Source organism: Phaenicophaeus curvirostris, chromosome 2, assembly GCF_032191515.1.
Source record: "Phaenicophaeus curvirostris isolate KB17595 chromosome 2, BPBGC_Pcur_1.0, whole genome shotgun sequence".
Taxonomy (NCBI): domain Eukaryota; kingdom Metazoa; phylum Chordata; class Aves; order Cuculiformes; family Cuculidae; genus Phaenicophaeus; species Phaenicophaeus curvirostris.
This window is the reverse complement of record NC_091393.1, coordinates 119694012-119718800: the sequence shown is the minus strand read 5'-3', so window position 1 is coordinate 119718800 and position 24789 is coordinate 119694012. Positions and strand designations below refer to the sequence as shown.

At 41.9% G+C, this 24789-nt stretch overlaps 1 protein-coding gene across 2 annotated transcripts in view; it reads left to right on the top strand.

Annotated features, from left to right (window-relative positions):
* PINX1 (PIN2 (TERF1) interacting telomerase inhibitor 1) overlaps positions 1-24789 on the top strand; it is a 64072-nt gene that overhangs the window by 14334 nt on the left and 24949 nt on the right. For both annotated transcript variants that reach the window (XM_069850720.1, XM_069850719.1), the window contains one exon: positions 1297-1373. In XM_069850720.1, the coding sequence (XP_069706821.1) occupies positions 1297-1373 (77 nt within the window). The remainder of the gene's footprint in view (positions 1-1296; positions 1374-24789) is intronic.

Genomic DNA, 24789 nt, shown 5'->3' with positions numbered 1-24789 from the left:
CTGTGTAATGTTTTCTGATAACGAATGCCTCTGCTCAAACAGAAGTAATTAATGTCTCAGTTAAGGCCAAATTCTCGTATTGGGGATTTGGGTTTTTTGATTAAATAATTCAGGCTAGAAATCAAATGTGTTAACATGACCCTGCCACTTTACGCCATTAAGCAATTAAATTTGTTTCAGGGCTTGCAAGTACACAGGCCATGGCCTGTTTGAGGTAGTAGCAAAGAGGATTTTTCTTTTTATTTGGATTTAATCTTTTATGAAATATAGAGGAAAAAAAAAGTGTCTTCTGAGCCTATGAAATGTGGAACAAAGCTTCCATATTAACAATATCCCTTATTTGTTTGACTGCAGTGTTTCTATAAGGCAGGCCCCTGTTCATTTGTACCCTCTGTGGTCTAAACAGAGAAATTGTCCTTTTTCAGGGAAAGAGGAAAAGTTATTTGAGAAAGGCTGATGTTGTGGTGGCCCTTGTTGTTTGAGTCCGATCCTGCTTCCTTTCAGACTAAACAAGACGAGCTCACACAAAAGCAGGAGAAGGGAGCAGCAACGATAGAAAACGCGGCTTCCGTTTCTGATGCTATTTTGTAGCCTCACTGCTGGAGAAATGTAGGAACCACACATAGCCTTAGCAGCCACACTTGGGTCTGGGAGCCACGCAGCAGATGGGAATAATGGTCCTTCTGGAACTCAGAGGAATCTTTGCTTCACCCTTGAAATTGTTTTAAGCTGGAATAATCCACTGTGTTGCAGAGGTGGAGGTTTTGCTATTCAGAAGCAATTTCATGCGTCAAAGAAAAGCCCCCACTGAGTAAAGATGGATTCCATTTTTCGCTGTATAGAGGAGCTGTAACTCCCTAACTCTGTCAGAGGTGGAGAACTCTTACGAGAATCCCAAGATATGCACCTTCTCCTTGAACTTTTCTTGTCTGTAGGATGTTACAACTCTTCTTTCCTTTTAGCGTAGTACAGACTGCTTTCCTCGTCTTGCTACAACAATTGCAGTGTCAGGTGGGGAAAAACAAGCTGTTATGTGTTTCCTTGTGGGCATCCTCCAGCAGGCTGTGGTTCTCTCCTCACAGGCTTTTCCCCCTGCGCACACACACTTCCTCCTCTATGTGGGAGCCATGGTCAGCTGTGATTTAGTGTCTTTCATGTTCTTCTCCTGATTATTTTTTCACCTCAAAACCCAATTTCTTTATCTCCATGCGTCAGAATTTATGCTTCCAAAACATACCTGTTACCACCAGTTGTGAAGATTGTAGCGGTTTTTTTTTCTTCCCTTAATCCTTTCAGGTAAGGATCTCTCTTCGCGCAGTGAAGATGATCTGTCCTGCATCTTTGGGAAGCGACAGAAAAGTGTGAAGACAGAGGTAAACGTGAGGCTTCACCTTTCTCTTGTTTCCTTGCATAATTTCCCTTGTAACTGAACCATACTTGAATGTCTTCTGCTGAGATCACCACGTGTGCATCAAAAGCAACGAGTCTTCCGCCTGTGAAATTACTGTTGTTTCTGTGACAAGGCTGGAAGTGGACGATTGTGCTGTGAATCTGTGATGTAACTTCTTTGGAGTTAGGAAACTTCATTTTTTTGAAATTTTTATACTTGTTAGGTTATATGCATCACGAAGCAGATACATTTTCCTTGATTTTGGATATTTATGGATCTCTCAAATAGAATTTGGCATTCAGTAGCAACTGGCCAATCTCAGCAAATGCCCCTGTTTTCACAAGAATTGGGAAGGGCTGAGCAGCTGTGAAGTCTTGCTCATCTTTGAGCAAAGGATTCATAGAATCATAGAATGGTTTGGATTGGAAGGGAACTTCAGAAGGGACATAAGCAGGGACACCTCCCACTGGATCAGGTTGCCCAAAGCCCCATCCAACCTGGCCTTGAACACCTCCAGGGATGGGGTATCCATGTCTTCTCCGGACAGCCTTTGTCAGTGCCTCACCACCTTCAAGATGTCTTGGACACTGCTAAATACAATACTTAATGAGAAGACTTCTCCCCGGCTTTGTGTAATGAGATCAGGGTTTGTAGTGGCATTTATTTTATTTAATTTTATTTATGTAGCCATTAGCATTTTACACTTGCAGTGAATAGGCATCATTGAATATCAGTGTATAAAATATCAGATGTACACTGAAACACGACTAATGTACTCAGAAAAATTCTTTGGAAAAGGTAACATCAGGAAAAATCACAAATGAATAGGTAGCAAGAATTGCCCTGTCAATTCAAAGGTCTCCCAAGTTTCTTGTAGTTAGAGGGAAAGATGGAAATTGAAGGGAAGTTTCTGAAATACCCAGTTTGTATTTGACGTTTTGCTCCTTGTGCACTACACTTGAAAATTGGTCTGTAACGTCACTGTAGGTTACTGTGAACTGTGGGAGGAGAGGAATGGTGGGAGAAATGTGCTAAGAAATCCTGAGTAGTACTGAAAGTAATGTAAGGTTTCTAGCTATGTAAGTGCTAGGTGGAATGACAAGGGGGCTTGTGAAGAGCAAACAGCAATCCACTCGAGATTCATCACTGGAAAAAATATCACTGTAAAATAATGAATACTTCAGTGAGGTGCCTTGAATTGAGCAATCTGAAGCATTTGGTCTTGCCATTATCTACTAGTGTTTAGTCTGGAGAAGAGAAGGCTGAGGGGAGGCCTCGTCATGCTCTACAGCTGCCTGGAAGGAGGTTGTAGCGGGGCAGGTGCTGATCTCTTCTCCCAAGGAATAAGCAATGGGACAAGAGGAAATAGCATCAGGTTGTGCCAGAGGAGGTTTAGACTGGATAAGAGGAAAAATTTCTTTACTGAAAGAGTGATGAAGCACTGGAACGGGCTGCCTATGGAAGTGATGGGGCCATCATCCCTGGAGGTGTTCAAAAAGTGTGTAGGTGTGACACTTTGTGACATGGTTTAGCAGGCATGGTGGTGTTGGACTTGATGATCTTAGGGGTCTTTTCCAACCATAATGATTCTATGATTCTGTCCTATATAGTGTTATAATTTCAGTGAATATGCTGTAGGTTTTTAAGTTGTTGGTATGACAAAGAAAAATGTCAAGTGTTTTTATTAAGTATTGTTCTCTAAACTTCAAAGATACAGTTAATTAAACTGGGAGGTTAGAGGAAATTTAAATAAATGAAGAATTGTCCTGTCTTGTCTGCCACTGAGAAAAACTGTGAACCTTTGTTACAAGTCACATGGTTTGCCTTGAAAGGTAAGAGTTGGGGATGAGGCCATCAACCACAAGAGAACCCATCTTCACTTATTATTGTCTTGCAATAAGCATTTGGGGACATCTAGTACACGAGAGCTGTTAGAGGTCTCAAGTGCTGTAGGTAAACTTGCCCCATCAGAACCACCTTGGTGGACACTTCTGATCACCTAAATAAGCCATGGATCTACTTCTTAGATACCTTGTTGTCAAATCAATTTGAAGCAAGATAAACTGGGATTTAATGCAAATCAGCAGTGCTGTGGTTAAGGGAATAGCGTGTGTCCACCCAGGAATGGTTGGTCCTGTTTTCTCTGCATATCCTTTGTCTTTCGAAACTGAACATAAGTTTAGAAAATGCTGTTATTTTTTCCTACTCCTGCAGAGCATTTATGGCTGCTTGTGAAGGGTATGTAAGCTTGTGGATGCTTTTGATAATTCTGTCTGATGTACTAGTTTGATGGCTACACTGCAGATTTACTGTTTTCCCCTCACTGAACACTAAGCTCATGGTTCAAGGTTCTGGCAGAAACTCGATGAATGCTCCCTCTCAAGCACCTAGATTTCCACATGCAAATTGTGGCAGGGGGTAATGTAATTTGTTGAGCTGCATTGTTGTCTTCTAGCTTCTTTGAAGCACCCACAGGGAGAGAAAACTAGAGGCAGCACAACCGCTTTTTTATTTTCTTTTCCTCCTGTTTTTCCATGAATCAGAGATCTGTGGAGTTTGCATAGAACAAAAATGCATTGCTCGGGCCCTCTAGCTCTGAGGAATTTCATTTCATTGCACCCATGAACTCTCACGATCCCTTTCTGTCGTGTTGCAGAGCCTGGTCCTTAAGGTGACACAAATGCAACTGCCCCGTGAGGATTTGCAGTACTCTGTGTGTGTTTGCTTTCTGCTTTGAAATCCCACTGCTCTGGGCATTTCCATGATGTGGCAGAGAGCACAGTACAGGAGCAGGAAAGTGCTGTCATTCTCCTGGAAGTGAGTTGCTCATATCTGTCCTGTCTCTCTGTAGAGATAACGTAGAAAGAGTCCTGGTGTCCATCAGAGCCCTGGGGTATGCCTTCAGGCTCCAATCCCTTTTAATTGCAGCTCCTACAGCTGTTAGTTACAGTTGTATGTTGCTGCTCCTGTTCGAAGTAGATGAGAACAGCATCCCTGCTTCCTTAGGTGCCAGAATTGGTGGCCACCAATTGGTGGTAGCTGACCACCAATTATGATGATTGCAAGTTCCCAGCTGTGGTTGCAACTGTGATGACATATGAAAGTAGCTGTTACATATTAATCCTCTAGCTTGAAGTCCTATCTTTCAGGTTATTTCATAGGCTCAGGATGGGCTGGATTGGAAGGGACCTTAGAGCCCATCCAGCTCTGACCCCCCTGACATGGGCAGTGATACCTTTGACTGGATCGCATTGCTCGAAGACCCATCCAACCTGGCCATGAACACCTCCAGGGATGGGGCAACTGCAACTTATTTGGGCAACCTGTACCAGTGCCCCACCACCCTCACTGGAGAAAATTTCTTCCTACTGTCTCTCATCTAAATCTTTCCTCTTCCAGCTTAAAACCATTTCCCCTTGCCCTGTCACTACATTCCCTTACAAAGAGCCCCTCTGCAGCTTTCTTGTAGGCCCCCTTTAAGTACTGGGCGGCTGCTCTAAGGTCTCCCTGGAACCTTCTCTTCTGTGTAGGCTGAACAAGCTCATCTCCCTCAGCCTGTCCTCATAGCTCACTTCTCTCAGCCTATCCTCCTGCTTTCAGAGGTGTAAGATTCCTCCTCTTTTTTCAGAGCTACATTTTGAGCAGCATTCAGTACAGATTTGATTTGGACTGAATGCCCCATCCTCGCCTCGCAATGGAGTTGTCATTCTAATCTTGATCTTTTGACAAAGATATTCAGCATAATTCCATTTCCCATATTTCTAGATGTTTGCACCCAGGATCAGAACCATCTTGAGTATAACTTGGTGGAAGGGTGCTTTTTATGGAATCGCAGAATTGCTGAGATTGGAGGAGACCTCTGGAGGTCTCCAGATCAACCATCCAAGGTTGCAAGCACGGTAATCTACGGCAAGTTGCTCAGCACCTTGTCCAACTGAGTTTTGACTATGTTCCTCCCTTAAAACCTCCAATTTAAGCCTGTGGCAAAATTTAGTGGATGGATGAAAGAGAGGAAGGAACAGAATGTGGGAACGTTTTGGAATAAAACCCTTATGCTGTAGATGAACTCAGTTGGGTGGTCTTTTGCAATTCTCTAGGCATCAGAGACATGGTATAAGTTACGGAAATGTTGAAGGATGTATGCCATTGATAGCTTTATGGCTGGTTTTTTCATCTGAGTGAGTTGTGGAGCTTCTCTTATTCCTAACAGCTGTTGTACCCAAGGTCTCTGAGCTTTTCTGTTCCTGCATGTGGCGTAACATGCAGTAGATGATGGCAGGGGTATTACAGTGATGCTACTTGCCCCCCTTGTACTAGGTCTGGCTGGTTGGTTATTGTAATACCAAACTGTTCTTAAAGATTAGGAAAAATGAGGGGAAAAGCAAAACCCAGGAAACTCCATCTGTGCTTACAGTCAGATGGAAGCTAGTGGAAGGGCTCAAGGCTAAGAGAATGGTCTCTGGACCAGTAAGATAATCTGGACTCTACTGAAGTGCTTGTCAAAAATGCATCACCTCTGAACTGCTGCTGTGATAAATGGTGTCTCAACAAATCAGATATGTCACAGAGACACTGTTCCAATTAGTTGTGTTCAGTCTTTTCTAGTATAGTCATTTTATGATCTTGACCTGTGGAACAGCCTTTGGCAGAAGGTGTTTTGTGCTAGCTTAGTCTGAGCTGTCTTAGCTGTGGAGCTGATCTCAGACTCTCCTTTTAACTATCTCAGTAGCCTAGGACTGATCTGGCTAATGGATCTTTTCTTATTTCACACTGACACTACTCCTGTAAGTGGGGATGTTGAAATTTGGATTATCTCCCTTATCAAAGGAAGAGGGAGTTGGCTAGAGGATTGTAAAGATTGCAAAAGAGTAGAATTGCAAAGGATATGGAAGGAAATGCTGTTTGCCCCTAAGGGTCAAAAGGAGTTTCTTGAGAAGTAAGAAGACGGAGACAGTAGTTTAAGCTGTTGTTTTGATGGTTCTGGGATATGTGTTACTAATCATAGGCACTTGCAACCTTTAATTCTCCTGAATGTTAAACATAACGGTCCTTCTTAATTATTTTTGATAAATCATGTGTCCAACTAAAACCTCCTTAATAAACTACATGGGGACCTTTGTTTAAAAAAAATACAAATAAAAAAAAAAAAACCAGGGTGAAGAAAACAATGGCTGGGCTTCAGATTGGACCTAAATTGAAAACGTCTGCAGTTTTTCCCAGGGAGAGTAAGTAATCGAAAATATTGAATTGTAATTATGATGCTCTCTGGAGACCTGCAGTGAAGACCTGTTTTGCAGGGTAGGAGCTGCCACACTTCTTTTTTTCGCCCCCCTCCGATTTTCTTACTTAGGAACAGTGGGAGCTGGGGAGACAGAAAAACAAATTCCATTAGTTCCTATCTGGTTGAACTTCCTGGAACCCCCACTATTTTTTTTTTGCTTCTCAGAATTTCCTTCCTCCATCCAGCTGTGTTTCCTGATGAAGCCTTATCACTGGAGAAAATGCTCCTGAGTGAGCCTGAGGATTTGGGAATGAGTTACAGACAATCCCAACTTGGTTGCTGAACAACATGATTCTGGCACTGATTTTGCTTTGGGGGTTGGGGAAGCAGTTCTGAGCTACTGGCACATTTGTAATAACTCCGTTTGAGATGCATAGAAAACGGAATGTTTTGCATCCATCTCACTTCCACGTCTCAGGCCATTTGATGAGTAATCTGCTTCCTCCAAATTTTTGTAACTTGGATGTAAACCTGCGTAAGTTCCCTTAAGCCACCTAATCCAAGTAGCCCGAAAGTCTTGAGTTTGCAGTGATTTCTTCCGTGTTAGTCATTAGAAATGTTACTATCCACCCTGTTGCTTTTTCACTTTTATTTTTTTAAATCAGGAAATTGTCTTCTGACACATTTTGCAGAACTTCCTCAACTGACTTACATTTCCCAGTGCTTATCAGAAAAGCATGTTGGCTAATCTTAAGGGACATAACTGAAAATCCATTAAAGTCTGGCTCTGCCACTGGCCTCACTGAAGCTACGGGTAAACTGATGTCATTCCCTTCACCTCAACTTTCTCTGTGCAAAATACCGTTCATGATATTGATGTTTGTGTGGTTCATAATTGTGACTTTTAAGTAACTTGCTTTTTACTTTGTGTTTTTTTCACCTGTGACAGAAGTGTCTGTTGCAGAGGTAATGTAAAAATTAATTTTCTGTTCATTTTTTCAGCATTGTTGGGGAACAAAAAACTGCTGAAGAGAAAAATCAGTTAAAAATTAACTTAGATTTTACACTGCTTTGGAGACTGCAGTGAGCATGATGTCTTTAGGGCTGAGAAGCAGAACAGCAAAAAGACATCAAAAACCTGGAGAGAGTCCAAAAGGATTTAGTAAAATGGGCAATGGGGTTAGAGGGCATGTCCTAGAAGGAGAGAGTGGAGGAACTGGATACATTCATCTCAGAAAAGAGGCAGAAAAAGTTGACCTCTCTGCCTATAAATATCTAGGAGTCAGGGGGAGGGAGGAACAGAGGAAGGGAAGGGATAGTAATCAGGGTAGGCAAAAGCCAAGAATGGTACTGGGGGTGAGGACTTCAATTAGAAAAAGGAAGACACAACCTTACTTTTCGGCAGGCTTCCTTGCAGTGATGTCATCAGGGCAGTGGAAGAGTCTCCTAAGGGAAATCCCAGCTCCTTAGTAAATGACGCCAAGAAAAAAATGAATTTAACACTTTGAGACCCATTGGAATGGGCAAAGATGAATTATTTAAGTAAAACATCTCCCAACAAGTTGTTTCGTGAGTGGCTTCAGTAGCGAAGCTTGGTTTCCTGTTGTTGTGTTATGCTTGGATTTTATGTGACTAAAGGAGATGAGCTCATTCAAAAATCCCTGTCCATGTGCATGTTGATCTGTTGGCCTTACCTGTTCAGATGAATTATTTGAGAGTCTTAATATCTTGAAACCTCTGAGCTTCCATTGGATTGGGTTAAAAAGTCGTTGGAGAGAAAGACGTGCACGATGTACACGAATGTCTGGGCATAATGTTTGTTGAAACTTTGCTTCCTTAAGAAATCAGAATAAAAATGTAATTGCTGTCAGTGTGTCAGAGAAAGACAGTAGGAAAACACTGAGATAGTGTCTTTTAACATATTTCTTTATTTTTTTTGTTATACACTTATTATTCTCTCTGACAATTGCATTTTTAGAGACACTGAGTATCTTGTGCCTAGGTATTATTCCTAGGCTACAGAGTTTGTCAAATTTGTGATTAAAATGTAGAACTGCATAGTGCTATGATTTGACCATTTCAGCGCAGAAGTACGTAATGTGTTTTGTGTCTTTGGGAGGAGTGAATATACCATTTTACCAAGAATTGGGCAAATGAAAATATAGGTAACAGAAGATGGGATTTAATCCCATCTAACTTTATCGGTAGAAAATCTAGGTGTCTTCTTCAGACTCAAAAATCTGGAAAGGGTCCAAAAGGATTTAGTGTAATACATGATAGGGTTCACTGCTACTTTGACAAGCATGGCTCACTGAGGATTTTTAGATGCATGATCTAGGTAATCAAAGAATGGTTTGGGTTGGAAGGGACTTTAAAGATAATCCCCCTGCTATGGGCTGGGACACCTTCCATTGGATGCGGTTGCTCAAAACCTCATCCAACCTGACCTTGAACACCTCCAGGGACAGGCTATCCACGACTTCTCTGGGCAACCTGGGCCAGTGCCTCACCACAGTGACCTTACAGTGGCTTAGTTCTTGACCAACAGGAGTTTGCTGTGTTCTGCAGCATCAGTATTGGAGGATATCAGCAAGTTTTTGTGTTCATCTATTTTGGGCTGGTGGTTTTTTTCTGATCATTTGAATTAGATGTAGTAAAGTTACCATTAGAAGGGGCGTTGACTAGCATAGCATCATTTAGGACTAGCATTTAGGACAGGAGGAAATGGCCTCAAATTGCACCAGAGGAGGTTCAGATTAGATAGCAGGAAAAAATTCATCACTGGAAGGGTTATCAGGCACTGGAATCAGCTGCCCAGGCATGTAGTTGAGTCAGATAGACAAGGTGCTCAGGGATATGGTTTAGTAGTGGACTGGTAGGGTTGGACTTGATGATCTTAAAGGTCTTTTCCAGCCAAACAATTCTATGATTCTTAAAACCCTGTTGCTCTGAGCTGGTAACTTGTAACACCATGTACAGGAAGTCAGAAAAACAATGAATTAGGCTCAAGGTGTTAATTTGGGCTGTGTTTTTAATACTTCTCCATGCAGATCAGATTGTTCCAGGAGCACAGGTAAAAATCACTTTACCCAGCATGGCATCCTACTAGTACTTTTGATAAAAGGAAGAAGAGCAAAGTATTGATGTTTTGGTACCTGTTCTATAAGTACCTTGTTTATCAAGTAGGGATAAATTATTGCTGTTGAGTTAGCAGCAGGGAAACATCTCCTGATATGGGAGAAATGGTGCTTTTTCTTCTCTCTCCATTGGAGAAGAGCCTTGCCTCCAGTGTTAGTTCCTTGAGGGGGTTGTTAGGAAAAGAAACAGAACTGGGGGGAGCTCCTTTGATTTATCTTCTCTCCTTCCCTTTTGGTCACTTTGGTAGGCTTAAAGAGCCGAGTTGGCTTTAATGTGTTACCATTAGAGACCACGCATTAGCTGGAATAACCCATCATGCCTCACAGTGAAAAATATCCCTTGATTGGCTAATTAATCAGTCAAAGAGGAATGACATGGCCCTCGGCTTGAGGGACTCTGCTGCACAGGTAAACAGGTCATTGATAAATGGTTTACCCACAAATTCATACATCAAGAAAACTTAGTCATTTTTTAACTGTACTTTGTGTGAAAGCTGCATTGCATTTTTGGTGTGTTTTTGCTGCCCTTGCGTTTTGCAATGTGGGAGCTTTAGGTTGTGAAAGTTTTCAAGAGGAAAAGCCCAAACAGAACTTTGTTATAATTTTAGTTCTGTTTTCTGAATTGAAAAGAAAAACCCTTGGGAGTTTTTTTTTTATAGCCAAAGAGGGAGGGGAAGATCATTGTCATGGCTTTGTCTTGAGATTATGTGGATCTTTAATCAGAAAGACACGTAGCTTTTTGCCATTTTGCCTGTTCAGTGGGTTGTCTTCAATCCTTGGGCGCTGTGTGAATGAAGCTAGGACAGGCTGAGAGAGTTGGACTTGGTCAGCCTGGAGAAGAGAAGGCTCTAGGGAGACCTTAGAGCAACCTTCCAGTACTGAAACGGGAGCTACAGGAAAGCTGGGAAGGGGCTCTTTATGAGGGAGTGCAGGGATGGGATGGAATGAGCGGGGGGAACAGTTTTAAGCTGAAAGAGGGGAGATTTAGATTAGGTAGTAGGAAGAATTTTTTTCCCGTAAGGGTGGTGAGGCACTGGCACAAGATGCCTAGGGAAGTCATGGATGCCTTGTCCCTGGAGATGTCCAAGGCCAGGTTGGATGGGTCTTCAAGCAACCTGATCCAGTGGAAGGTGTCCCTGCACAGGGCAGGGGAGCTGGAACTGCCTGGGCTTTAAGGTCCCTTCCATTCCAAACCATTCTCTGTGTTCATAAGAGAGTTCATCTTCCCAATTCACTTAATGGTGGCTCTTGGCATCCATGGGCTGGATCTTGTCATCTGTATACTGTGTAACAATTTATCCTGAGAAGATGGTTTCCCAGTGGGATTCTTCGCTGAGAGAAAGAAAAAAACCCAAACAAAACCCCAATCCAGCTTTAGCTGAAATTGCATTAAAATGTGATCCAGAAGCACTTCTTGATGTGGGGTGTATAAATAGGGTTAAAGCAGTGTAACCATCTAAGGAACTGTAAAACAATGATGTTTGGCATAGCTGGGTGCACAAAACAAATCCTAATTGTGATTTTTTTTTCTTTTTTTTCTTTTTTTTAACTGTGTGAATGCTGTGAGAAAGTCACATTCCAGTACCTAAGAATATGAGCTTGGGTGCTAGAGGATGAAGTTAACCTCATTTTTGTCATATGTAATCCTGTCTTTCCAAAAAGCCCTTGTCATGGGCCTCTACTTTTATAGGACAGCTTTGTTTTGTTTGTCCTTTTAAAAATATTTGCCTGTTCAAAGAGCTTGCCTTAAAAAAAAAACCAAATTCCACTGCAGTAGTTCAAAACAAGGAAAAGTACAGTTTTTGATCCTATCATAACAGGATTTGTATATGGAAGTGTGAACTAAGCAGGTGGCTTCCTGTTGATTTTAAAGCCAGGTGGACAAGTTCTTGACAACAAGTTGATCTCGCAGGCTGCTACCTGCCCTGCTTTCTGTGGTGCCCAGGTATGCTGCATGCTCCTTCTGCCTGCTGGGGTAGCACAGAGCCAGGGTGATGGTCCTTTGCACGAAGGAGCTCACACCTCTGTCCATGAGAAATAGGAATGGTGTGAGGTGGCATTTGGGGACTGGTACCTTGTGGGAATAATACTGCTGTGGGAATGGGTGGAACATAGCAGTGTGTGTTCTCTCTCAGAAATCAGGGAATAGAGTACATTTTATAACCCTCTAAGAAGGCTGCTGGATCAACTCTAATGGCCTGCAGGACTGGATGTTCATAGCACAATCTTATTTTTGCTGACTTTTAGTTATTAAAGGGTGTCTAACCTTACTTCAAGTTTGTGTTCTGATTTTTGGCTCATCAAACTGATTACGAAACTGCTGGTTGGTTCAGGTGGTTTAAGCAAACCAGAAGTTGGAGGAAAAGAAATGATTCAAAGAAACGAGCTTTTCCACTTCCAGTCCAGTATTTTGAGCTCTCTACTGAATTGTTCTTTCTTCAGCTGCAAGCACTTGCTTTTTTTTCTCTCCTATCAGGAGAAATATCCAATGTTGGAGTGTAACTTACTAGTAAACTTCCCCATCGAGGTAACCCTGAGCGTGGGTGAGGTGGTACCTTCTCTCTGTGACCTCAGTTTATCTACCTGATGTGTTTGAGAAGTTTGGCAATTTGAAGTTCATTTGGGCTTATATGATATTTTTTTTAATGCAGTAAGACAAGGTCAAGAAATCAATTGTCTGTGTTTTTCCCCTATATCTAACAGCCTCACTCTGCCAGCTATCATCAATCCCTGTGTGTTTCCTTTGAACTGCGTGTATCCCTCAGTTAAGATAAGAGTAAGAGTATGATGGAGAAAATGATCACGCGTGGAATAGTAGGTACCTTCCTTTAGTATTGTCTTTAAAATGATATGTCAGTTGCTAGTATCTTAATGATTGTAGAATTATAGAATGGCTTGAATTGGAAGGGAACTTAATGCCCATCCAGTTCCAACTCCCCCACCATGGGCATGGACACCTTCCACTGGATCAGGGTGCTCGAACCTTCCAACCTAGCCTTGAACATCTCCAGGGGTGGGGCATCTATGAGTTCTTTGGGCAACTTGTGCCAGTGCATCACCACCCTCACAGGAGCAAAATATCTTCCTGTTCTCTAATCTAAATCTTCCCTCTTTCAGCTTAAAACTGTTACCTCTCGTCCTATCTCTGCACTCCCTGATAAAGAGCCCCTCTCCAGCTTTCCTGTTGCCCTCCTTTAGCTATAAGGTCTCCATGAAGCCTTCTTTTCTCTAGACTAGACAATCCCAACTCTGTCAGCCTGTCCTAGTATGAGAGGTGCTCCAGTCCTCAGATCATCTTCATGCTCAGTGTCTGATGATGTATTGGGGAGAGCACTTCAGATGTAGTGTTAAGGATCAATATTGTCCAGTTTTCATTGCTGAACCAGGTTCCACATTGTCTGTTCTTGAGGGGAGAGAGCAAGGAAGCAGGGATCTAACAGCTGTAGTAAAAGGGAACGGAGGGGAGCTCAAGCAAACCTGAGTTCTGCTGAGATGGAAAGTGTTTGGGTACTGTACCACACAGATTCTGAATTTTCTGTGTGGCTTCTGCACTCTTACCTGCACTGGATTAGGGAATGTGATGCCTATCGTGTGTAGATTGTTCTTTCTCTCCTTGGGTGAAATCGGTTGTGCACTGAAGTGTTCTGGTTTGGCAGCCTCTCAGCAATGTGAACCCAGTGGGTATTACTGAAAACAAGTTGAAGTGTGCTCTGGCTTTGGAGGAGAAGGTGATGCTGTTTATCCTAATTTGTTTTTATGGAAGTTTGTTGCACAGTCTGCAGTGGACCTCCAGGTTTTGCATTGATGAGTTTTAAGTGTAAATTTTCTGGGTAACCTGTTCCAGTGCCTCCACACACTCATGTCACTCGGTATCCAGGTTCACCAAGGCTTTTTTGGTGACCAGCTTTCACATATCTCAGATAAATTTAAGCACTAATACTCTTGTTGCATGGTCCTTACACTGAACTTTAAGCTCTTGTGAGAAGGACAAGACTAGTGTTGACTTGACTAGGGCTAGTAGACAGGAGAGAGTGGGAAGTGTGGCTGTCCACAAGGTTGAAGACTTCTAATAATTTTGTTCATTCTTATTATTTCTTTTTTTTTTGCTGGGGTTTATTTTAAATCTGCTCTGTTTCTTACCATGAGCCGCTTTCTTCTGAGTGCTGGGATACGTTGACAGCAGCAGAATTGAGCCCAGCTCAGGCTAACTAGATCCTATGTCTCCTGTGTTAGAGGTTGTTTTTTAACAAATGAAGAGAAGATCAAAAATATTGTCTGCCCTAAAATCCTGTTTTTCAGAATATTGGAGAATTTAAATGTCACTCGGTGCTTCAATACTTGAAAGGAAATTATTTATTCTCAATACTTTTATACAAAGAAATTTCTTTAAGCTTGGAAGTAGAAGAAAATTACTGTAGAACAGTGAGTTAGACAAAGGCTAATGCTAATTAGGAAATGTTTTCTGGTTCACAGAAAACATGATCAGTTTTCTTTGGAAGATTCCTAAAAATTGGTTTTTTTCATTTCAAATAGTCAACTATGTTTTGCAATGAATATTTGCTTTTGGAGAAGTAGGATTTGCTACAAACGCCTTGTTGTGGTTAAGTGCAAGCGTGCAGCTGCTTCTTTTGTTATTATTCCTGAAACCACTATATCTCGTAGTGGAGTAGAAGTCTTAGATGTGGAAAAAATCATCCAATTGTAGTTATTTCAGATAACCCTTTGTGTGTATATATATATATAATCATAGAATGGTTTGGGTTGGAAGCGACCTTAAAGATCACCTAGTCCCAACCCCTCTACCATTGGTGGGGACACCTTCTGCTGGTGAGGTTGCTCGAAGCCTCATCCGACTTGGCATTTATTTCTTTGATGTTTCATTAATGTGAATATGGTTCATATATTTCTTGCAAAAAAAAAGGGAAACAGTGTAAGTAATTAAGCAGGAGTTTTTTTTTGTCGATCCTCACCACTTCTCATCCACTGCCTTAACTGGATTCAAAAAACACTTTGGTCTGTACCAAACACTCGAAGGTACCTGGAACACTTTTTAGGTTTAGCTGTTATTCAGTAAAATGTCTATAAAGTCCACTATAGCAGCAGATGTGAAATTTCTCTGCAACCTCTATGTATTAAGCCACTAAGAAATTTGGTATGAAAAATGTCATAGCAAGCAACAAAGACAACTTCTTGAATTATGTTTCGATGCACAGCATAACAGGGGTTACTAACTATGCATGCCCCTCCTGTCGCATTCAAACAAAAGCCATTTCCTCCAACAAGTCTCAAATTATTGTAGAGCTCAAAGTCTTTATATACTTGCTTGGCACAGCTCATCCCAATGTCAGTTCCTTGAGCAGTCAGAAATCAACACATCCCAGTGGGTTATTAAGTTTTCTAAATATCTTCCTTCACTGCGTTCTCAATATGTCCAGTATTGGCGTCAGTTCAAAACTCAAATTGTTTCACGCAGACCACCATAATAGTCTGCTTATATAAAGCGTTCCATGCTACTCTGCTTGAATCTGGGGCAGTGATATAATGAAGCACATGACTGTCGGGTTATCCAGTTCTCAAGTTTGCTTCTACCTATAAAAATGTTTCTCCTCCTCAACTGAAGAATGAATGTTCTGTGGAGAGCGCCTCAGTGTTGGCCAAAGAGACCTAATTCCAGCCTCTTAATATCTGACTGTGTCAATGCTGAAAGCTTAGGCATTCATTTACATTTCATCTTAAAACCAGTGAGAACGTTGGGCCAAACTTTGAGGTGATGAGAGAAAATTGTGCAATCTTACACGTCAGCAAGCGACTGGAAGAGGAAGATTTTTGTTGTAACTTGCACAGTAAGAAGTTAGGAGGCACAATGTCCCTATTTCAATGTACACCTTGTTAAGCCTTCTGTTAATCACTGCTTTTAAACTCCTTTCTCCCGGCCCCTTTGGATTTGAGCATGTGCTTTGTCTGTAGAGGACATCACCCCTGCAGTGGATCCCAGGAATGTGGTTCAGGTGAGGCACAAGAAACCTGCAGTCAGGATTCTTCGGTTTGCTTATGCTGCTGATATGTAGACTTGGGTCAAGTTACTTCTCTGCATCCCAGTTTCACAATCACTAAATCTGGGGGTGATTTGCGGACCCCATGTAGGTGGTATTAGCCTAATTTGTGTTAAATGTCCTATGCAGGGACAGGAGTTGGACTCAATGATCCTTTGGGTCCCTCCCAACTCAGGACATTGTGAGATTCTAAATGTGTGGTTCTTTACAAAGTGCATTGCAATATTTAGATGATAAGTGAGATTCTTTAAGTGCAAAGTGTATTATATGTGTTCAGTTTCTCCTGATGGTTATCCCTGGAGAACTAGTAGAGCTGTTTGAAGTGTACTGTATGTGCTTACCCGTTTGCCTTTTGAACTTTACAGCCACAGTGCCTATAAAAGCTATATTGTGGGTTTGGGACATTGTAACTTAATTAAACTTTCAGAGATTCATGAAGCATGACTGTCCCTGTTTTTTTCTGAAATCCCTGCAAAAGCCAGGCTGTTTACATAAAATCTGAATGGGAGGGGGTTTCATGCTCCAGAACACTGAGTTACGTACACAACCCAGTGTGAGAGTATGTAACCCTGCAGACTTGTGAATCTTGAAAAGCTGAGGTCAAGCAAGGAGAAGAAACTATCTACCTGCAGGAGTGTTTGTTTAAATGGTTGCTTCTGGTCAAGTGAAGTAGCAGCCCTTGTTTTGACAGCTAGTACTTAATGTATCATTTGGGCTGCTGGTTCTCTGACATCCATTCATTATAGCAGACCTCCTCTGACCACTGCTTACCAACTACAGCACTGCAGGGTTGAGCTTTTTTCTTTTTTTTTCTTTTCCTTTTTAATAAGCCAAGTGTTTCTCAGTTACCAAATGGCAAAGGAATGCTGTGTGTAGCAACTGCAATGGATACCATCCAAAGGCACAAAATATGGCCTGTTTCTTTTTCCTTCGTTGTTGTAGGGAAGTGGGTGTCTCTGAGAGACACCCATCAGTATAGCCTTTGCTCTTCAGCAGCAAAAGTCTGGGTGTTCTGGTTTTAGCGCTTGCTACTAGAAAACAGAAATTTGTCACTCCTGGCAACTGACTTTACAAAAACACTGATAACAATAAAGGGCTTCATGCCCAGTCCTGGCTTGTGCTTGCTTTCTGGGAATCTTCCAAGGTAGTGGTGATGTTGCCCCTCTGCTTTAACCCACAGAGCTGTCCCTGGATGGCAGAGCTCACAGTGTGGTTTGGAGAACCTGTCTGGTCACAGATGCCTTCTGTACCTCAGTGTGGCACCTCTTTAGGCTTGATAGTATCTAAAGCCTTGCAGGGCTATTGCAGATACTGTTCAAATCACAGAATTAAATTTCATTTAGTATTGAAGCTACTTGCTTTCCTGTAAGTATTAGTGAAAGAAGCTGTTCTTTGCCTGAGCACAGAAGAGCTTGAGTAAATTTGTGAGGATATAAGATGTTTCTGTTCCCAGTAACCTGCCCTGCTGCAGTCAGCTGAAGAAAAACAGCATATGTATAACCCTCAGCAAAGAGATAAGGCAGTGAAGCTGGTGAAGGGTCTGGAGAACAAGTCTTATGAGGAGCAGCTGAGAGAACTGGGGTTGTTTAGCGTGGAGAAGAGGAGGATGAGGGCAGACCTTATCACTCTTTACAACTACCTGAAAGGAGGTTGTACAAGGTGGGTGTTAGTCTCTTCTGGTGTTAGTCTCTTCTTCCAAGTAACAGGGGGTAGGACAAGAGGAAATGGCCTCAAGTTGTGCCAGGGGAAATTGAGATTGGATGTGGTGAAAACTTTCTTCACCGAAAGAATGTTCAAGCATTGGAACAACTGCCCAGGGAAGTGGTGGAGTCTCCTTCCCTGGAGGTGTTCAGAAAACATGTAGACTTTGCACTTTGGGACATAGTTTAGTAGGCACAGTGGTGTTGGCCAGGCTTGATCAGGCTTTGAGCAACCTGATCTAGTGATAAGTGTCCCTGCCTAGAGGTCCTTTCAGAAGGTCTTTTCCAACCTTAATGATTCTGTGAGATGTGTAGAACTGGGTTTGATGGCATCTTCAACAGCAGGATTTGCCAGCATTGTCCCTCTGAAAGCCCTTGAACTAGAACTGAGCCCAGACCATTGTGGGGCAAAGTCAAAAAATACAGGTGATATTCCTGAAAGAAAGAGCATGGGAACATGGCAGGGATGCCTAAAGGGATGGGAACTGGTAGTGTCCTCAGAAGAAGCTTGCAAGGTTAGCAATGAGGAAAAATTATCTCAAGTTGATGTCAGGCAACAAAATATTAGAATTTTGTCATGACATCTGTAAATTTTTTTTTATTTTCCTCTTTAAAAATCTGAGGTCCTTGAAAGAAAACATGACATTGCTCTCAAGAGAGGATCTTGGGGTTTAATACCACTTAAGGGCCCTGACACACGGTCATACTCAGGGTGTCATGCAAGAGGTACCCACTTATCTTTCTTGTTTTGTCCTTCAGGATATCTTGTTGCTGTGGAGATTTGCTGTTAATGACGGAGTCAAGACAATATTCTGCACTTGTTTCAGAGTTAAGCTAGATGCCTAAAGTAGAGAGAGATTGATCCTAGCTGAGAGGTTAAATATAGTGATGTAACATGTAAGAAGCCGGGGAAGAGAAGTAAAGGGCCATTTAACCCACTTAAAGTATGACCCATGCATTTGAGGGTGACCTCGCTCCATTGAATATGATGATTTTGTCCTCCAGATTTAAAGCTTCCACTAAATATAAATATTTGGAATGGTTTGAGGTTTGGGTACAAAGCTCCTCATTTATATGCAAATATTGCAAATGCACAAAAGCTTAATATTATTTTCCTTTCCATATGGATTCTTAGGTAAGGCATTACATTTGGGACAGTTGCTATCTTGCAGATTTGGTACTACTAAAATGGTTCAGTACACAGAATGCTTATATAAGACCTTGAAGAACCTTGGAAGGAACCATGTGTATACAAATTATTCTGTAAATGAATGCCACTTCCTAACTTTACCATTGTCAAATTATCTTTTTCGCCCTCTTTCTGAATCACTTTCCTTAATCAAGGACCTGCGTCTGGGTCAGGGCAATCCCAAAGACAGTTACAAGCTGGGTGGAGAATGGATTGATAGTAGCCCTGAAGAGAAAGTCATGGGGATCCTTGTGGGCGAGAAGCTCAATGTGATCCAGCAATGTGTGCTTGCAGCTCAGAAAGCCAACCATATCCTGGGCTGCATCAAAAGAAGTGTAAATAGTAGGATGAAGGAGGTAATTCTCACCCTCTGCTCCGCTCTCATGAAGCCTCACCTGGAGTTCTACATGCATTTCTGGAGTCCTTAGCACAAGAAGGACACAGATATGTTATAGCAAGGCCAGAGGAGGCCGTTAATATGATCTGAGGGCTGGAGCAGCTCCCATACAAGGACAGGCAGAGAGAATTGGGGTTCTTTAGTCTGGAGAAGAGAACGCTTTCAAAAGACCTTCTAGCAGCTTTTCAGTACTTAAAGGGGGCCTACTGGAAAGCTAGGGAGGGGCTTTTTATCAGGAAATGTAGGGGCAGGATGAGGGGGCACAATTTTAAGCTGGAAGAGGAGAGATTTAGATTAGATATTAGAAAGAGCTGTTTTCCTGTGAGGGTGGTGAGGCACTGGCACAGGTCACCCAGAGAAGTGGTGGATGCCCCATTCCTGGAGGTGTTCAAGGCCAGGTTGGATGAGGCTTTGAACAATGTGATTCAGTGGGGGATGTCCCTGACAGTGACAGGGAGATTAGAACTGGATTATCTTTAAGGTCCTTTCCAATCAAAACCATTCTATGATTAATCAACTTTTGCAAATGAAAATATCTCTGTGTAGGAGATGGAAGCAGAAAGCTTTTGTAAGGCAGTAGCTTTGTATGTCCAGTAATTTATAGACACCTTTTCCCCAGCATAGCTGGTTCTTATTTAGGAGGGCATATCATTCACTTTTCTCTTAACATTTGGGAAAGCAGGACATGCTACTTATTTGAAAATCATACCCAGCTCCTTTATCACTGCCAGTCAGTCAGCAACGCTACATTCCCTGCTTGACACAAAGCAGGAGATTTGCCCTGAATAAATATAGTAGATAAATGGTCTTTCTGTTCCTGAGAAGAATTTGGGCCACTTCTCAAAGTTGGTGCCAGAAGTACAGTAGCAGAGTGGCATGGTTAAAGTTAATTGCACTCAGATTTTAGTTAAAAATCTAACTAGCTTGTCAGCTTTGAATTTATATTTTCACAGTTCACTAGGGAGTGATAATAGGGAGGCTTTGATGTAGCTTGCTGGTTTTTGCTTTGTACTGAATGCTCCAAAGTTTATTTACTAAACTTTTTATTATGGGGTGGGCATGAATGACAGCTTGAAGCCAGCCGGAAGAATCATGATGTACCCACACCAAGGGGCAGTGGGGACATTGTAGCTACATGGCTGGCATCTTCAGGAAAATTTGCATAGAGCACCAATTCTGAGCTCTCTAAGAAACAGCTCATCGGAGATTTCTTAATTAGGCATTACTGGAAACTTGCTGAAACAGTGAAGCTGTGGATGCACGAAGCATTACCTAATTAACACTTTAATATCTTTGTAATATATTTGCTACTTCTCTCCTGTCAGGGAAACTGAGGCATGCTGTTTTAATTTCCCACGCTTCCCAAGGCTGTCCTGAAAGGCAAGTGTTGAGACTGATTCAGAGCTCATAACATGGAACTGTGGTTTCTAAACCAAGAAAAGCCTCTATAAAGCAATTGTTTTGAAAGACGGGGGTTTTTGCTTTAACTGAAACCAAAGTATCTTTTAGGTATTATTTTTTAGAATTGCCAGAGAGAAAGGTTTGTGATGTAGTGAGCTGAATACTTGTTCTGCTGCTCTACGTGTTTTACCTGGTGGTGTGCAAGCAAGCTACTGGCTGTGGTTTTCTTGCAACTGTAGCCAGTTGTGTTTTCTTGGAGGGATGGATTCCATTGCCACGATCTCATTGCAACAAAGACCTTTGGCAGAAGTTTCCATCTAGCAGCAGCTAGTGTTTCCCTGCTGCAGTAGATACTAGCTGCCACAAATCTCCCCAGGGAAGTGGTAGATTCTTCTACACTGGACACTTTTAAGGCTCAGCTTGACAAGGTTCTGGGCCATCTCATTTTAAACTATATATTACCTAAAAGGTTGGACCAGATGATCCCTGAGGTTCTTTCTAACCTGGCATTGTGTGATTCTGTGAATGCTTCGCATTGGAAATCAATCTCTAAAATGCTTGTCTGATACTAAGGAAAGCTATGGAGTATCAAGTCAACAACCTTCAACACTCTCTTCTGTGGGCTACCGTTCCTTGGAAATCTGTTCACTGAGCTGCTCTTTTCAGTGCAGGTGGTTTTGCAAAGCAAGCTGGCTGCAGTCAGACGTGGAGATAAACTTCTGCCTTTGTACCCGAGGTTACACAAGCGTAGATTACCTCGGCCGGAGTCACAGGAATGTGGTCTAATCTTGTTCTGGCTAACCTCAGTGAAAATGGAGATGTGTGTTGCCAAAACTATTGGAGCATCCAGTTGATCCAAGGAGTCTTAACAGGCTACAGACAATTTTTAACCACCTGACTGGGAAGTGACTTTCTGTTTTGCAAGCCTCCCCCACACTGATTGCAGCAGTTGTCTGGATGGTTCGGAAGCAGCGTCATCATCTCAAGGAAGAGATGGCTTCTTTTTGAAAGAAAAGTTGAGTTTTGTCAGTTCTGAAGTGGAAACGATAAGACTAAAAGTTTCACTGCCTTCAGAAGATTCTTGAAGGGGCATTTGACAAAAAGAATCTGCAACAATAAGGCAAATGATAGTACATTTACTTGTAAAACCCATTACTCCTTTAACATAACATATAGAATGGCTTCCTAGATTTCAGTGCAAGCTGAGATATGTTGATATTTAACAGAGTGCTCTGACCTTCTTTCTATTTATAGAATCACTAAGGCTGGAAAAGACCTCTAGATTGTCAAGTACAACTGTCAGCCCAACACCACTGTGCCTACTAAACCATGTCCTAAAGTACTACAGCTACACATTTTTTGAACACCAACACCTCCAGGAGTGGTGACTATATACAATTCAAATGCTGCTCAGAAAACAGAATTTTGAATATTCTTTCTACATTGTTTTCTACAGTAATATTTACATCCTTTCTTTTTAACTTTTCCTCTGTGACCCGGGGAAGAGTTCAGGTACTTGTAGAGGACAATTTGTTACATCCTGAAGAAGGATTAGTCAAAATCTGGAGGAGTCTGCTAATTAAGAAGTATTTCCCCCTTACGTGTTCCAGTCCTCACAGTGTTGCTATGAGATGCAGAAGATAAAATCCCAATCTTTTGATGGACCACGGAGTGCCGAAACTGTATTTTTTATTAGTAAACTTAACAGGCTGGGATACCAGCCTACATACTACCCTCTGATTCTCCATGCTGTTAAACTGGAAGCACAGTCCCTGGCCAAATGATGGTTGCATAAAATGCCTTGGCCTGATTTAGGGAACTCGCGTGTCTCGGGATCTCTTCTGAAGAAGTAATGTGGGTAGTTTTGTAAGGTGCAGTAGGGATGTCTGATGTTTGGTTTTGATGTTTGCAGCTTGAGATAACTGTGACCTTAGCTTTATTTTGTTTTCAGGTCACTTCATGTCAGAGAGTTGCATGTATCCACAGTACTGCTACTCTTGACTTAAGAAAATCATGGAATGGTTTGGGTTGGAAGGGACTACGCAGTTCCAACCCCCTGCCATGGAGCGCAGACACCTCCCACTGGATCAGGTTGCTCAAAATCCCATCCAGTCTGACCTTGAACACCTCTGTGGATGGGGCTTCCACAACTTCTCTGGGTCAGTGCCTTACCATCCTTGCAGTAAAAAATTTCTTCCTGATATCTAATCCAGATTTCCCCTTTTTCAGCTTAAAATTGTTCATACATCTAAAGCTGAAAGGTCTTAGTTTTTCACTATTAGTTTCTGGCAAGAATAACTCTGAAGTATGAAAGAACAGCGAGTTTTCGATGTGAGCCCTGCTGCTTTGCTGTTCATTTGTTATACATAGAAATAGTTTTTTATCTGTCCATGTATTCCTGGATTAAAGAAATACACATTATTTCAGGTGATACTATTCATGACTGCATAGTGGGAAGTTATTGTTTTATTAGAGAGGCAAATTATGCCTCAGGGAAATATGCTGGTCAAATCACCTTTCATTTAGGAGGCTATTCTGCATCCGACATGTCTGATATCAAACATACAAATCTGGAATTTTTTTCCTCTTTGATTTAATTTTTGATACATTGACACATCTGCCTTTTTTGGGTTACAGCTTCTTATATGAGTACAGTCAGCTCACTCACAATGGAAGGTGATATAAATACCTGGGTGGAAACTCATCTCTGAAGTTGCTCTATTAATCCATGCCATCAGGATGCTTCTTATATATGTCACCTTGTGAACGATGCAGGTGAGAAAATGAGAGCTTTCCCTTCAAATAGCATTTTCTGTAAAAGCACTGGGTGATATTTTTAGATGCCTTTGGCTCTCTAACTCTTTATACGTGTTGTCCTTGTGTGTAAATGCACACATACCTGGTGCTTGCCCACCACTGCATCTCTGCCTGTGTTTGCCTGGAAGTGATAGTGAACACAAATATACAGACAGTCCAGATCTTGCTAGCATGGTTTATTAATTAGGTCTAATTCATTGCACTCATTGGGAATTCCCTCTGAACACTTCAAAGCACTCAATGCAGATATTTGCTTGCTAGCACGCGCTTCCCGGTGCGATAGTTACTGTCATGTGGCTGGAAGACTTCTTGAATCTGCAAAGTACCTCATTTGTGATGAATAAAGCTACACAGATACCAGAGTGTTTAGACACTGATAGCTGGTTGAGAACTGTGTTAATTGCTGTGTTACACTGGGGAAGGCAGTGCTTCTCAGAGCTCTTAATCAAAGAACCGTGGCCCCTTTGAGAGAAACATCCTGCAGACTCTCTTACCTCCAAGTGTTTGGCAGCTAGAGGGGAGAGAAGTACCAAAGCAGTTTATATTGAAGTAAGCAAAACCATATTATCTTACAAAACCCTCATTTTACTGTTTCAGTTAGCTTTTTAATTAGGTACTGACTGCTGTGGGGAATTGGTTCCTGCCTGTGTCTGCCTGCGTGCAGCAACTCGTCCCTGTCAGCTGAGTGTGAATGGATTGCATGGGGGCGTTACAATCGGCCAGTGGGCCACCTTCTAGCATGCTGGCAGTTTGGTTACAGAGCAAGTAAGGAGTCAAGCTCGTATTTTTATTCTGTTTTCATGAAAGATCTTTTAGAAGAATAAAAAGGAATACCATATGAAAGACAAGACTGGTTAGGAAGGCAGCAGCTTTTTTGGTGCAGTTGGGTTGCAGAGGGGAAGGTGTGCGTGCATGTGTGTGGACAGAGTTAGGAGCCTCTTTATACTCCAGTTTACATGGTTGCAACCAAAAACTTTTTCCAGTTTCCTACCTTCCCCGCAAGTGAAATGTTCCAGTAGTTTCTGACTTTTGCATTTAGTGTAAAACATGTCATATTTGTAGTTTAGCAATAAAATATAGTTTAGACCTGTCTGAAATACCTCAAAATGTCCTTGCTTGTGTATGCAGAAACCATTTACACATTGTTACTGTGGAGTATTTTAAGAGTAACAGAAAGAGGAGTATTTACAGGTTAGGTAAAAAGGTTTTGTGCTAAGACGCAGAAGCATCAATAGTACGTTAATGCTTTTATATTATGAGGCGCTTCTCCATCATGTCACATTGCTGTGACTTAAATTATACATTCACCCTCAGCATTACCGAGTCTACAGTATGAACTCTGTTTTGGGGGTGAGTTAGGGCAGAGAAGGAAAGCTTTGTGTTTCTTGGAGAGCTGTTATAGTTAATCCTGGAGAGCCAGAAGCTGCTCAGGTTTTCTTCCCTTCAGAGTGCTTCAGATATGTGTTATCACGCATTAACTTATC